General features: G+C 27.7%; 1 protein-coding gene across 3 annotated transcripts in view; it reads right to left on the bottom strand.

Moving 5' to 3' along the window:
* Nucleotides 1–16,654, bottom strand: part of LOC123291901 (dual oxidase maturation factor 1-like) — a 198,513-nt gene that overhangs the window by 76,978 nt on the left and 104,881 nt on the right. For all 3 annotated transcript variants that reach the window (XM_044872356.1, XM_044872354.1, XM_044872355.1), the window contains exon 2: nt 5,922–6,120. In XM_044872356.1, coding sequence (XP_044728291.1) covers nt 5,922–6,086 — 165 coding nt within the window. In that variant the 5' untranslated portion in view covers nt 6,087–6,120. The remainder of the gene's footprint in view (nt 1–5,921; nt 6,121–16,654) is intronic.

Genomic DNA, 16,654 nt, shown 5'->3' on the forward strand with positions numbered 1-16,654 from the left:
TCATCGTTTTGAAAAGAATATAAAGAAACTCAATTTTAAGTCCAAATATTTCACAATTGAAGATTAAATTTTAAATTGACTTTGTGTTAATAACAAAAATTTAAAAATTCCAAATGTTGAAATTTTTTGTATTTTCCTCTAAAATAATCACCTCACATTTTTTTTTTTTAATTTCTATTATTTTGACTTTTTCTGTTACTATTAAAATATAATACAAGTTAAATTTAGAAAATGAACCAACCCCCTCCCCCTTCCGACCCCCCGATAATTCGAAAGCCTGAATGGCTCACAATCAATTTATGAGAAAGTGTCTGCACTAGCTTATTTTTGAAATGTGTACTACCCACAAGTATAAAACCAACTTTTAAAAAAGTCACTTGTTCACTTTCAATAAGTGCAGTCGTGACTTGTGGCATTATGGAAACGAACCTTTTTGAAGATGTCAGCCGATGATTATCCTTTAATTAGGCACTACCGAAACTGTCTGGAATTATTAATAACTATTTGTCCGGATTTAATAATAATATGATAATGTTTATAATTTGTCTTATGTAGTAAGATAAAAATTTTCTTTAGTTATTACTTAAAAAATATACTGCTTTAATTGTTGATGTTTTTCTTTTGCATCTGCACATTTCTTATTTCTAATCTCAAAAGTATTATTAAATGTTTATTATGACGTTATAATTAGAAATGCACATGACAAAATACAGACATCTTCCAAAAGGTTCGTTTCCATAATACCACAAGTCACAAGTGCACTTGTTGAAAGTGAAGTAGTGGCTTTTTTAAAGTTTGTTTTATACTTGTGGGTAGTACATATTTAAAAAATAAGCTAGTGTACCGCCACTTTTTCATAAATTGATTGTGAGCCATTCAGCCTTCCGTAGATAAAGACGTTTCCTTGTAACTCCTCCAAACTAAACCAATTTTCTGGAAACATAGTTAAGAATATTCTATCGATCAAATTACTTTTGAAACAAAAAAAACTCGGCTCATCCGTGTAGGAGCTATGGTATCACAGGCACACAGATACACACGTTAAACTTGTAACACCCTTCTTTTTGCGTCGGGGGTTAAAAATATAAATTATTTAGAAAGACATTTTAGATAATTTTAAAATAACATTTTGATATGAATTTCATGCTTTAATTCTTATTAGCCCAGTAGCCATATGTATTCAAAGGCGGAAGAAATTGCGAAAATTTTGGTAATTTTCGAAAGCTAAACCAAATGGCATTCAATGAGATGGTGCAAATGGGCGATACAAAATAAATTGGCGGTGCAAAGGGGTGATACCGATTGGCGTGAAAAAACATCCTTTTTGGTTTTTTCCAAGTATCTCCTAAACTAAGCAAAATTTTAAGAAATTTTAAATAATTTGTTTGTAGAGAATCAAATTTTACATCGGATTAGTATTTATTTTAAATTAAGGCCAAAACACTTGAAACAAACTGTAAAAAAATGACGATTTTTTGTGGTTTTTTAATTAACGTAAACGTAAAATACCTTTTTTCATTGAATAAAACAATAATGTTTACAATAAATTGCGTACGAGGTATGAAATGCAAAAAAACCAAAAAATTTTTTCTTTTTTTACACTATTTAAAAGTAATTTTAATTTATTTCTTTTTTTCAACTGAAATCTCTGTACCTATCTCTATTCAAAAAGAAAATACAGGCGAAAAGCAAAAAACCACAAAAAATCGAAATTTGGTCATTTTTTTCCTGTTTGTTTCAATTTCTTTGACATGAAAGAATTTTTGTTTAAAATTTAAAAAATACTAATCCAATTTATATAAAATTTCTTGAAATTTTGCTTTTGCAGGAGGGCTTTTTCACCCCTATCTTTAATTTCCACTCTCTCACTTAATAGCACTCCGAGGTTTTCTTCTTCTTTAATAACCCATTGAACGATTCCTGCTATAAAAACTCGTGTCGAACGCCGCAGTTCCTTACTACCCTGTTTTTTAAAACATAATCAATAGCCTATTATTAAATACACAATTCTTTTACTAACCCCCGAATTAAAAAAAGGGGTGTCATAAGTTTGACCGCTATGTGTGCGTGTCTGTGTGTTTGTCTGTCTGTGGCATCGTAGCGCCTAAACTAATGAACCGGTTTTAATTTTTTTAGTTTCATTTGAAAGGTAATTTAACGGAGAGTCTATCAATGTTTCCTGTGCGAGTTTTGAACCCGAGAAAACTAAAAAATTGGCGATGATCTTCAAAATCGATTCAGTTTGGAAAAGGCATGACATTTAATTTTAACATATAAATAATTACTATGAAAATGAATGATGAAATAAACCAAGCTCAATTCATTTCGAAAAGTGAAACGGTAAAATAATTAGGTAATTCAGAAGAACAAAGTCAACTCAACTATTTCAATTTCAATTAAAATATTTCCAAAAATATGTCCCAAAAAATGACAGCTCTCTAAGTATCCTTTTCATTTCATCTGATGTCCTTGACCATCACTTTGATATTGATTTAAGAAGGAGGGTTATAAGTTTAAAGTGTTTATCTGTACGTCTGTGTGTTTCTCAGTGGCATCGTAGCTCCTCAATGGTTGAACCGACTTTATTGAGAATATTTTATAGCTAAGTTTCCAAAAGTCAGTTTACAAAAAATAAATCGCATTTGTCGGGGGTTTTTTAAATTTTGTTAATTTTACTTGTACATCCTATATTCCCATTTTATTGATTTCCTAAGAAAAGCGATTTCACGAGTGAACTGCCTTAAAGTGTCCACAAAGATAATGTTTAAAATTTTACAACTGTGGATATTTATTACTGTCTACAAACAATAATATATTGATATAATCATATTTTAAAAAAATCATGACATTTTATATTTGTTCTAAAGTACTAAATACCATCTGACATTATCTATCTATGCAACAACCCCATCTTATAACACATAAAATAAAATATTTTGATGTTCTTTTATACAACAACAACAACAACAGCATAACACAACAAATACAAATTTAAAATAATAAAATAAAATAAAATAAAAAATAAAAATTCATAAATCGTGATTGAAAATATTTACCAATTATTATAATTATTAGTATCGAGTAACACATAACATATTAAATATAAAATAAAATATTGTGTTTTAATACTCCTACAACCGTTAACTCTTACAAATAGGCTACAAAAATAGGAACAAAAATATTACTTTTTAAAAGCGTTAAAATTAAAGAAGTGTACAATCTATAAAGTTAACTACACTTGAGTTGTTTTATCGTGGCCAACTTTTTGAACTTTAGTATCTTTTCGAGCCTAATACTACAATTTATTTGATTCGAGCTTATATTTTTGCAAAATATAAGTTATTTTAAATCAGATATAATAGATCGAACTACTGAAAATAAACTTTTAATTTAAAAATGTACTTTGTTTTTTTAAATGTTGGCTTCGAAAAAATAACTCAAGTATAATGATATTCATTTTTACGAAAACACTATTCGAGACAAATTTTTGAAGTAACTAAGTTTTGCCTGGATAAGAGTGATATCCATAATACCGAAAAAGCTTCAGTTTCTTATTATCCCTTCCCCCTGCCTGTTAGCTGCAGAGGGCTTGTGATAAGCTTCCTATTTTAAATAATAGCTAGTTATTCGTGCCTCGAAACAAAAAATAAAAAAGGCTTCTTCTTCATAGAATTTTATTTTCTACCTGATGCAACAAGGGCGTCCGTTACTCCAAGATTGATCGTTTCAATGGATTAACGTATCTCAAATGGAAAATATCACGTGAGCAAGAAAAAACAGGTAAGGGAAATAATAAATAGGAGAAATTTAATATCGGTAAAGCAAAATCTATAATAATTCATTATCCAAGTCATTGCTTATAACGTCAGGCTAATCAATGAAACATCGCAAGTTAATAAGGAATATTCATGAAATTTAAATTTGGTTCAAATATTTTTCTTCCGTAACTTTAATGACTGGACATTTCAACTAGACCATTATTTTAGTAATTAATATCTTTTTAATTACTTAAAATTAATTAATAAAAGCACAAATTCAATGAGAGCATTTAAAAATTTCTAAAACGGAAATTCAAATTTTTATACGGACGTGACATCATAGTACTGGCTTGTCAAAATCATTGAAATACTTTATGGTAGGAATAACTTATATTTTGTATGGTATTTCATTGAGTTATATTATTCTACGACTTTTTATTAGAAAAATTAATAATAACGAGTATAAATTCATTTTTTTAAAGTGTTAATTATACATTGAATTATCACCAATTGACAGATCACGTACTTTTAAGTCATCAACAGAGTGCGCCAAAATACTGCGTTTAAACATCTCAAAATTATAATGTATTTTAAATATTTTTTTACACTTAATTACAGCATTTTTGAACAGTATTTATATTGTTTACTATGTCATAACGGTGTAAACAATGAATTAAAAATATCCTCTATTTTGAGAGTACAATAAAATTGTAAAAATCAACCAGAAGTTTTGGGAGTAAGATCATCGTCAACTTAATAGATTTATTTTAAAAATAAAAATGAATGTTTGTAAAAAGATAAAGTAAATAATAAATAACACACGATATTCTTATTTTATTTATTTGTTTTAGTTAGTACTTGTAGGTATAAACGTTTTTACTTATTTTTTTTACTATTTTATATCCAATAAATTTTAACTATTGTTTACAGAATCGTATACCTACACTAACTAATACCTATTTGTAATCATATCTTATAACTGCTATAATAGTGTAAGACGTGTTAAAACTACAAAAACGGTTTTTAAAAAAGAAACTTGCTTCTAGTTTTTTATTTATTGTTTAGATATTATAGAAACGAAAGATTTATGAGAACCTAAATAAAATCGATATTGATAAAATGTACAAAAGATCTCACTAATGCTAAAGATTCATTCTTAAAATAATTGTGTTGTTTTTACACATTTTAGATGTGCAATTGCTGCTTTTTTTTACATATATCGCGATATGTAAAAAAGAAGCATAAAATGTGTAGCACAAATCTGTGAACACTCATTTTAAAGTTCCCAAAATTGATAGTTTTAAGTTTTTTTCATCAATCATATATTATTGCATATTTTCATTAAGAAAACAAAATTTTACATTTGTTTCAAGTTTTGAAAACTGTTGCTATCTCAACACATTATACCAATTAACATATGAGAGTGAGACTTTAAATTTCAATGGATTAACGCACATTACGTATCGTCATCTCAACAAATAGAAAAAAAAAATTACGAAAACAAATAGAAACGAAGTTACGCAGAAGTCGAGGCACAAACCTGGTTCTCTAGATATTTGGTCCAGGAGGACCTCCGCCACTCTTGTTCTATATGAGTAATTCAAATTATACATATATGACTTCTTCGTGCCGATACTCTATAAAACCTATAAAGTTTGTATATTAAATTTCCAAATAATCATGGTAAAAATTCATTTAGAACGATAAAATATTGCAAAAAATTGCGAAGTTCGAAAAAATGATAAAATTTGAAAGGCTTTATCTCGGAAACTATTGGGTCTACAGAGGTAATTCTAATCTCATATTGGTACGGTACTATCAAAAACTAAGCCTTTAGAGATATAATCGCCAATTTTGCTATATCAAATCAGCACAAGTGGGCGTATTTTTAGTAGGCCGATCATACTTAAATTAATCCGATTATAATGGCATTGGTTATATTGACAATCCGGTTATAACGAAGAAATGAACAGAACAACATCATAATACTATTTTGATCTTTATCTTCATCATTTTGAACCATATTAATTGATATATCGTTTATGACGACCATAATTTTTTATCCTTCCAATATCGTTATAATCGCGGTCAAAATTTTCTTCTTTATGTTGAAAATTAGAAAGTTGAAAAATCATAAATTTTCTGAAATGTTTGATAGCTTACCTCTTTTCGAATACCAGGAAATATGACGAGGAACGCAATTAACAGTGTACAAAATACGACTAGTAATGTGATTGTAGTAACATCACCCGTGACAGGAGTACGATTATTGAATGTGTATAGCGTAGGACCACCATCCTCCCGGAAGGCATCAAACCACCCTTTCATGTTCTACCCTCCGTATCACTACACTTTCGTAGATCTGAAAAAGACACAAAAAAACAAAAATTAGATATATTTTCTCGGATAGACATAAATTACAACTAAGGCACTGTGAAAACAAGTGATTTTATACCACTCAAAATAGTGGTTAAATAAATTTTAAAAAAATATCAATATTATAGTTGATCGGAAAAATTTTCATTTTTCAAAGGTTCTAATTCTGTATTCTATATAGAATTTTTTATCATCGAGATGAAAATTGATAGGCGTTAAAATTCTCTTTATTCTCATTTTGGGTCGTCATTATATCCTATCCTATCCTCTATATTATAAATGTGAAAGTTTGTTAGTTTGATTGTTGGTATGCATTCGCGCAAAAACTACTGAATCGATTAGAATGAAATTTTACAATAATATAGCCCATATGTCAGAATATAACATAAGCAAGATATATATTTTCATAATAATTTTTTTGATATTTCACAGTGCGTCGTCTGAAAGCACAATCAAAGATTTCTGTAAAAAGACAGGGTCAACGAGTTGGAATTTACGGCCATCTGTTCAACAAGGATTGTCTGACATTCAAATTAAAAAATGGTCGGAGCGCAAATAAATGCATTTGAATAGTAAGATGTAATGTAATCTATAATTTATATGCGTTTCCACCATTTATTTCATGACTTTTAATTTTTTGATGCACAACCCTCTAAAGCATTTTGTAGTGGACCGAATTGTGAATCTAAACCATCCTTGAATCTACTTGAACACACGCACACACACGAAATTTCATCTAATTCGATCCATCCGTTTAAGAGGAATTCAATTACAAACACGCGATGACGCGAGATCCATGATTTTTGTTCACCCAAAAAGTGCTCAACGTACCAAAACAAGTTCTCACTTCAAAAACCAGTTGAAGAAGGGCACAAGACTAGAAAATTGAGGAGAAATATCACGAAATTATATTTACTCTATTGGATTTATCAAAAGTTTGGCATCCTTCAATTTTTGTTATATTTCGACATTCACTTACCGTTTTAATTCTAATCCTTCATAAAAATAATCATTAATAAATTTAATAATTTAATAACAACCTTATTTCAATGTTAAAATCTATTCCAATCTCGAATCAGATTAATATAATATCTCTTACATTTAATAACAAAATATGCGGAAATAAAACTAAAAATTTTTCAATGTTGTTCTAAATTCACTTTATTAAAGTTTTAAATTTCATATTATTTATTTATTTTAAAGTTAAAAGTCACTAAAAATAATACACACATTTATCGTCAAGTGTTTTAATATAAATATGACATCATAAAATTAATGATATTAAACAAATATGTATCTTAGAAACAATTCAAGGTAAGAATTCTAGTTATACCATGTATATATGAAATATACATAGTATTATAAGTTTAGTCCCAAGTTTGTAACGCCTAAAAATATTGATGCTACAAAAAAAAATTGGTATAGGTGTTCATAAAATCACCTAATTAATCCATTTCCGGTTGTCCGTCCGTCCGGCCGTCCGGCCGTCCGTCCGTCCGTCCGTCTGTGGTCACGATTACTCAAAAACGAAAAGAAATATCAAGCTGAAATTTTTACAGCGTGATTAGGACGTAAAAAGTGAGGTCAAGTTCGTAAATGAGCAATATGGGTCAATTGGGTCATGGGTCCGTAGTACCCATCTTGTAAACCGTTAGAGATAGAATAAAAATTTAAATGTAAAAAATGTTCCTTACAAAAAAATAAACAACTTTTGTTTGAAACATTTTTTTGTAAACATCACTGTTTACCCACGAGGGCGTTAATTAGGTACAAATTTTATAGTATGTATTAATATATAGGAATATCAAAGTGAATATCTTTTGTTATTTACATGACGTCAAAAAAAAACAAACGATTGCGCATCAACACTTGCGCATTATATGAGAATATCAGTTAAATATGTCAGATATGTATGTATGTGAAATGTGACAGAGTTATCAACACTGCCTATACATGGTATTTCAACAATTAACTCAGTCAATTGTTTGTTTTCACTTGTTCAATTATAAATTTGTTTGTTTGATTGAAATCTTTATTGAAGGTATATCTAACTTATAAAATCTTAGTTAAAACAAATATTTATAATTGATATATTCAATGAGTTTTTAATTTTTAAAGAGTTGTTTGTAGAGTCGAGGTTTTGCAAGCAAGGATATCAACCGATAGTGTAAAAGTTTATATGTCATTATAATGGAAGAGCCAGATCCAAAAAAAATTCATAGAATTTACTAAAGCTGATCATTTGAGGTTTAGTTATAGTAGTTGTGTACACGCATATACTGCGGTCAGTCAAGCGAACGATAGAACAGGAATCAGATATATGCTATGGAAACCGTTAAGTTTTACGTGGTACTAAAATGAATTTACTAAAGCTGAAAATTGTTATAGAGATTGTATATTGCATATAAATAACAGTTCCGATTGTCCGCCAGTTAAGTGTAAGAACAAAGCTGGTCAGCCAGCCCTTATTTATGAACAATAAATACATAAGATTCATTTATGATGAATTTATTAAAGCTGAAAATTGTTATACAGCTTATATATTGCATATAAATAACAGTTATGATTGTCAGTCAGTTAAACGTTAGAACAGGGCTAGTCAGTCTACCCTTATTTATGAACAATAAATGGATAAGATTCTTTTATGATTTTCGTGGTATTTAAATAACTTTATTAAAGCTGAAAAAATTCTTATACAGGAATATACAAGGAAATCATAAATGAATGTTATTTATTTATTGTAAAACTACTATAATCAATTTTCAAATTATCAGCTTTAGTAAATTGGCTCTATAAATCAACTGGCTCTTAATCCATTAAAAATTTTAACAGTTTTGCATGCTTTAATGAAATAAAATAAAAAATGGTGAAAGAATCGGGAACCTATGCTATGGTCTTATTTCTTACAAATTTTTTAGTTTAATTAACAAGCTCAAAATAGTGAAATATAGAATTAATGATCGTAAAAATTCGTGTGACAGTTCGTTGGATTCGGGATAATATTTAAAAAAATGAGCCAGAAGCAATTTCAGCACATAAAAAATTGCAAAAGTTATAAACAATAAAAAATAAAAAATAAAAGTTATTTCGCCAATATTTCATAAAATACCAATATTTAAGCTGTTTGTTTCCCTACAATATTGTAAAAAAGTTTTGGTTTATTGCACGGTACATATATATAAACCAAATACATGCTTTGTAGTCGAATAATTATTATTAGCTTTACAATACCACGCAACTACAAAAATATATAATATATTGTGTGCAAGTGCTGCTTATATATGTGATAATATAGATATCTCTCTTCAATCATCAATACTCTATAGCTATAGTCTCTGTTCATCAAATGATCGATTTTCGATGAATTCATCATTAAATTAAAATTTTGTTTTGATATCATCGACAACCTTATATTTTTATGGTATTATTATAAACTACAAGATTGTCTAAATATTTTAGATAGTTTTTTATCACACTATATAGATTTTTTGATATAGAAATATCCAATTGAAAAGGATAACTTATATGATTATGTTTTGAACACTGAAAAGAATTTATTATCGTTGAAAATTTATCTTAAAGTTCATTTTTCAAAGATAGACAATTGTTAATTAAGAAAATTTTCTGGAATTTTAGTTTTCATTGTGAACTAAAAAAAATTTTTTTAATAATTGGCATAAAATTTTATACAGAATTGCATTGTATTATTGATACAATGTCTTCGTATTATACACTAATGTCACAAATAGTGTACGAATTTAAAAGTATGTTTTTATTGGATTTGAGTATAACGAGTGAATTACCTTAAATTAAAAACCATAGTTTGTTAAAGAGTTTTTCGAAAGCGGTCTGTAGGTCAGTTATTTTAAACTAATTGATATCCCCAAATAAATTATACACCCGCAATACTCAAACTAATTGACTCTAATTAGTTGATTTTGATCTTGAACCATTTATTAAATTTAAAATAATTTATTTAAGAATGTACGAGCGCCAAGGCAATTTTGAATAAAGGCTTTTTTTTGTTTATGAAGTTGGACAAAGTCAATAATAATAAATCAATTCTGAAAATTTTAAGGAGAGTTGCCCAATTATTTTAATAAATAAATGATTTTAAAAGTTGGCATATTTAAATTGGTCTTATGGGAAAACGGTAGATGGATGATATGTTTTCATACATTTCTCTAAAAACTAGCCAGTCGAAATTCTAAAAGAAACTATTTAAATTAAAGTTAAAACCGTAATAAATTATTGAAAACATCCCGTTGTGCCCGACTAATTAAGGATGTTTGAGCACGGTAGTGCGGACACAAATTTAAAAAAATATATATTTTCAATTAAAGAAAATTGATAAAAATACACTCGAACCAGGACTTCTTGGATTAATGCCAAGTGCCCTACCAATTAGGCCATTCGAGTTTTAGACACAGAGTGCAATTTTTTCAACTTATTGAATTTTTATTTTTACTTTGATTATTTATTTATTTTTTATTATTATTTTTTGTGTTGTTTACTTTTAAGCATGTATACGATATTTATTTACATCATGGTCTCTCGATTAAAATTGATGATTTTTAATATGATACATACAGCGTAAACTAAATATTGACAAATATCTTCTAGTCTAGTTATCTTAATTAAAGAGAATTGAAAAAAATACACTCGAACCAGGACTCGAACCCGAATTTCTTGGATTCATGTCAAGCGCCCTACCAATTAAGCCATTCGAGTTCTAGACACAGAGTGCAATTTTTTTTACCATTGAATTTTTATTTTTACTTTGTTTATTCACTTATTTATTATATTATTAAAAGTAAACAAAACTAGAAGGTAATATATATTTTCAATTTTAATGGTGAATTATGTTATAACTTGACAATATAACACGAAAAGTAACAATAAAATTTTTCGATATCAGATATAATTTTCAAAATATCGAAAATTGAAAATTTTGTTTAATTATTTAGCTTTCGATATTTCGAAAATCAAAGTAAATATCGAAAAATTTTATTGTATTTTTCGTCTACATTTCATGAAATTACAACAAAATTCATCATCAAAGTTGAAAATAAGGTACAAATAATTTCAACCACAAGTCTAAACTTGCCCTGGCACTTGTACATCCTTTAAAAACCCTGCGTATGTATGTATAAACATACAAATTAATTGAATATACTACAAACTAATATTAATAACATACATGTTAAAATATAAAATTGTCGATCTTGATTCTTTATTTTTTTTTTCAAAATGTTGCGTTGGTTCCCTGGGGCCATAAATAAATAATAATATAATATATAGTAAATAAAATATTTTATATATTGTATTGTATATGTATTTATTAATGCGGAACTTAATGATGTTGTATTTTATAGTGTTTGCAAAGTATGTAAGTAAGGTAAGGTAAAGAAAGTAAGGTATATTTGAATCGATTGTAAATAAATATATAAGTGCACAATATATCAAATACACACATTTAAATATTTTAAGTATGGGCTATAAATGGCGTTATTCTGTTTGAAAAATAAAAATTTATATAAAAAAGTGAAAACAAACAATTGACTGAGTTAATTGTTGAAATACCAAGTATAGGCAGTGTTGAAATTCTTTATTGTTTTACGTCATGTAAGTACAAAAATATAGCCACTCTTACACACAAAGTAATAAGAATATCTATCTTCTCACTTCTTCAGTGTGCATAGAAGAACTCCATGCTAAATTCTGATTTGCAAGAAAGAGATACAAATGAAATCTTTGATGGCTTTTATCTTGGTTATTTTTATAGTTATTCGTAAAATAATTTTTTCTCACTGAACTTTTATTAATACCAAAAAAAAAAACAAAAAATATAACGAATATTCCCGATTAAGAGTGAACATCAAAAAATTCTATGAAAAACAATTGGTAAAAATAACATATCTCAGACAAAACAATCGGGGAAAAATCACATAGTAAAAATTTAAATTGACATAAAATAATAATGTGTAATTGCTAGCAACGCAACATGGCTAAATAAACAGAAATGATATGATTTTAGTAAACATAACAAAATAATAAAAAAACTATTGCAGTGGATCATAAATAAAATATAAATATCTTAAGGATGGATACCCAATATTAAATTTGAAGTTATTTTATTCAATTTAAAGTATGTTGAAGAATAAACTCCACTCTTTCGATTACATGGAAAAAAATAGTACTTTTCCGTGGGTTTAAGAGAAATAATCGAAATTGAAAGCGTCATTAACTCCGGGTTATTTTTGCCGGAAGTAGTTTAAGTTAGAAAAAAATTAAAAAACATGATACGTAAAATTGAACTCAAGTAAAAAAAAAAACTAATTTTTGAAAACTATGCACTTTTTAGAATTATTTTATGCAAAAAAAATTGGTCCTTACCGTGGTTTTTGTAGAAATATTTGAGTTCAATTTTGGGAAAGTCATACTTTTATGTCATTTAAATGTCATTATGACATTATTTTATGAAAATTTCAAGTCAAATCACATACTTGTTTTATGATAAATAATTAATTAAAGATACAATATTAATTATTTCATACTTATAATTACTTATAATTACTAAAAAAAATATTAGTATGTGTGATTCTCTATAAAAATTAATTAAAAAATTAATTAGATGTACTACCCGAATTTGACATGGTATCCATCCTTAAATAAAATATCGCAGTGTTTTAAAGGTTTTTTATCCGACTGAGCAATGCAAAGGATTGGTAATGTGTTTATCAGCTATATACATATGTGTTCCTATATGACTCACTAGACACAAAATGCATGGGCCGATTTTGATGATTCAGACGTTAATCGATTTGTCTTAATCTTGGGAGTGATACGGAAGATATAAAACAATAACGAAAATTCAATATGGTGACCACCAGACGCGATAAAGTGAAAATAATGTATTTGTGTTCCTCTATGTGGCACACTAGAGACCAAACGCGTCGTCCGATTTTGACGTCATTCGATTTGTTTTTACTTTGTGAGTGCTACTGAAGTAAGCAATAATGAAAATTCTATATGGTCCGATTTTGATGATTTTGACGTCATTCGATTTGTTTTTACTTTATGAGTGCTACTGAAGTTAGCAATAATGAAAATTCTATATGACGACAACCAGACGCCATATCCAATTATGTCAACAATGTCAATGGTGGTATCATTGAATAGCTATAAAAATAGATAAATCGATTAGCGTAATAATCATTAAAATCGGTTTAGGGGTTTGGTCTCAAAGGACCAAACATATATACATACATAGGCTGAAAATGAAAGTCGACCTATGGCAAATGGGGTATCGTTGAATAGGTATTTGAAAATTCTAAATAAAAAGAGTAAAATAAAAAAAAATTATAAAAAAACCAAAAAACCCGACTGAGCTACGTATAAACTAAAATGAAAAAACAAGACCATCATAGCGACTTTAACAGTTTACATAGCGACTTTAACAGTCGGGACCCATTACAATCTACACTGACTCATATATTCCCAATAATGGCTCCCGACTGTTAAAGTCGCTATATCAACTGTTAAAGTCGCTATGCTGGTCTTATATGTAGCTCAGTCGGGTTTTTTGATTTTTTAAATAATTTTTTTTATTTTCTGTATGCATTAAAATAATATTTTCCAACTGACTCCGCTTTTAAGTCCCGTACTTTTTATTAACATACACGTGTAATAAATGTATAAAGTCTCATATGTATGTATAAATATGTTTTTGTTAAAGTACTTGCGGTGAACTGCGTGACAATTTTCCCTAAGGCACTAGATTTATATTATATTATACATACTTATAATATAAATAATATGATACTTCTTATATTATATTTAAACAATATTAATAATATTTTATTATATACTTTCTTAATGCAAGGTCATTTTTACGTGAAGGCCACCACATATATGTATACATGCGTACAATACTACTTAATATACAACTGATTATATTACAGACTCACTGTATGGGTGAACAAAAAATTATAAATGAATCGGATTACATATTTAAAATCTGTTGAAAAGATTGTATTTTGGATTAAGGATGTATGAGCATGGTAGTGGGGGTTCAACTTTAAAAATAGATATTTTCAATTTTGATTATAAATTTATATTATTACTTGACGATATAAGACGAAAAGTAAGAATAAAATTTTTCAATATCTGGCTTAATTTTCAAAATATCGAAAATTGAAAATTTTGTTTAATTATTAGCTTTCGATATTTCGAAAACCAAGACACATATCGAAAAATTTTATTCTTATTTTTCGTCTACATTCATGAAGTTATAACAAAATTCATCATCAAAGTTGAAAATAAGATAAAAATAATTTCAACCCTTAATCTACCCTGCTCTTACATACCTTATATGGACGGTGACACTTAGTTTTTTTCTTTTCTAATTCATTGCTAATATGTTTACTTTCTATTAAAAGTTTTTTTTTTAATTTGTTTTCATTCATTCCAAATGAAAATTATCAAAAACTTCCAAAATATGTCGTTTTTTGAGATTCCTCCATAAGAGCCAATGTATTTTATATCGATTTTTAATGACTTTTTTCTTAAAAATTTGCACGGATACCTAAGCCGAAATTTTAACCACATATTCTTTGAGTAAAAGACTACCTACAAACAAATTTTGAGCCTTTAAATCATACATTGTTGTCATGCTCATACATCCTTAATCGTTATAAAATGAAAATCGAGCATAGCTTTCATCAGACAAAATAATATGTAATAATCTGATACCCGTGCTTGACCAGTGACTAAAACAGGCTGAATAAATAATATATCTACATGTATATATAAATGAATTCCTATTTCTCCTGGTTACGCTATTATTTCGAATGGGACAATTTCGCTAATTCTTTTTTGTTGTGTTAATAATTGCCATCAGGAAAAGGTTCTTATGAAATAAAAAGTTGAGCGGAACATTAGAAAATTTAAGACAAAATATTAAATTTAATAAATGGCGGAAACGCATATAAAATATCATAGTTTAATATGTACTTATTTGCGCTCCCACCATAAATGGCTAATCGTAAAAGCTTGCGCAAAAAGATTTCAACAAATAGTCATGTATGAGTGAAAATTTTGGTATAGGTGTTCATAAAATCACCAAATTAATTCATTTTCGGTTGCCTATCCCCCTGTCTGCTCGTCTGTTAGTCCATTTGTCATCACGATTACTCAAAAATGAAAAGAGCAAGCGGAAATTTATGTCCGGACGACTAAAATAAAAGACTTTATTTTGAAATAATTTTACGTAAATAGGACTGTTTATCCGTGTGAGTGCAAGTTAGGACAAAATTTTGGTGTCTATTTTCTCTAAAACTATAAAACATGAAGCGACGAAAACTTGAAGGTAACTTCAACTAATGGTCTTGTAAAACATTTTCAAAAAGCGAAAAAACAATTCTAGAAAATACTTTCGAGGGAAAACTATGGTTTTAGACAATTTTTTAAAACCAAGTAATTGTATTGGTCATTAAAACTCTCAGCCAGTTTTCACTTGATTATTTCAAGTTTTTTTTAAGTTTTAGTTTAACAGCAACTCTGTTGATTATGCAGATTTTTTTATTACCCAGTATTTAGTTCCTTATCATTTTTCATCATGATTCCGAAAATAAAATTGGATTATTTACAGATTATAAAAGTCATGTGCGGATGATGAAAATTATACAAAAGAAAAATATTTTCAATAGAACACGATGTAAACCATGTCATACAAATCCATTCCATTTATAGTATGTTATAACAATTTAAATATTTGTAAGAACGTTAAAACTACTAGCGCCATTTGTATAATAATGTTACAATAAAATTATATTGTAGATACTACATATTTGCATACAATACATAAAGCTCTGTATAAAACTACTTTAGTAAGTACATAATAATGCGATTTAAATCGTGATTCCATTACACATAAAATTCAAATTAAGTTAAGAATTCTTTTACCATAAACAACAAAGAACGATTTCATATGCAAAAAAAAACTAAGTATTATTACCTACAATTTATTAATTAATTTAAATATATATTATATTCTCTCAATGTACTTCCATTCGACACGGGCTGAGCATCAAATCTGCTTATCATTATCACAATTGACTATACATATATCCTCAACTGAGCAATTTAGATTAAGTTCAGAGGAAATTGTATCTGTTTACCTTCCTTTTTCATAGTTATTATATATATTATCACGATACTCGAAATAAAGGTGTATGTTAAGAAATTGTGTTTAAAAAATAAAATTAACAAATATACAACACACTTACATTTCACTAAATATTGATACTTCGATTGCAAGACAACCATCATAAGTAGCTAAATTTATTCATTATAACACATTTAAATGATTAAAATTCGGTATCACTTGTGAAATGGCAGTTACAAAAAGTCTGGCGCGGTCTTGAATAATTTATTTTTTTAATTGTGATAATTTTGAATTTTTATTTTTAAGTGTTGCTGTAATTTTTAGTAAGTAATGTTTTACATATTTATTTTCA

This window comes from Chrysoperla carnea, chromosome 2, assembly GCF_905475395.1.
Source record: "Chrysoperla carnea chromosome 2, inChrCarn1.1, whole genome shotgun sequence".
Classification (NCBI taxonomy): Eukaryota; Metazoa; Arthropoda; class Insecta; order Neuroptera; family Chrysopidae; genus Chrysoperla; species Chrysoperla carnea.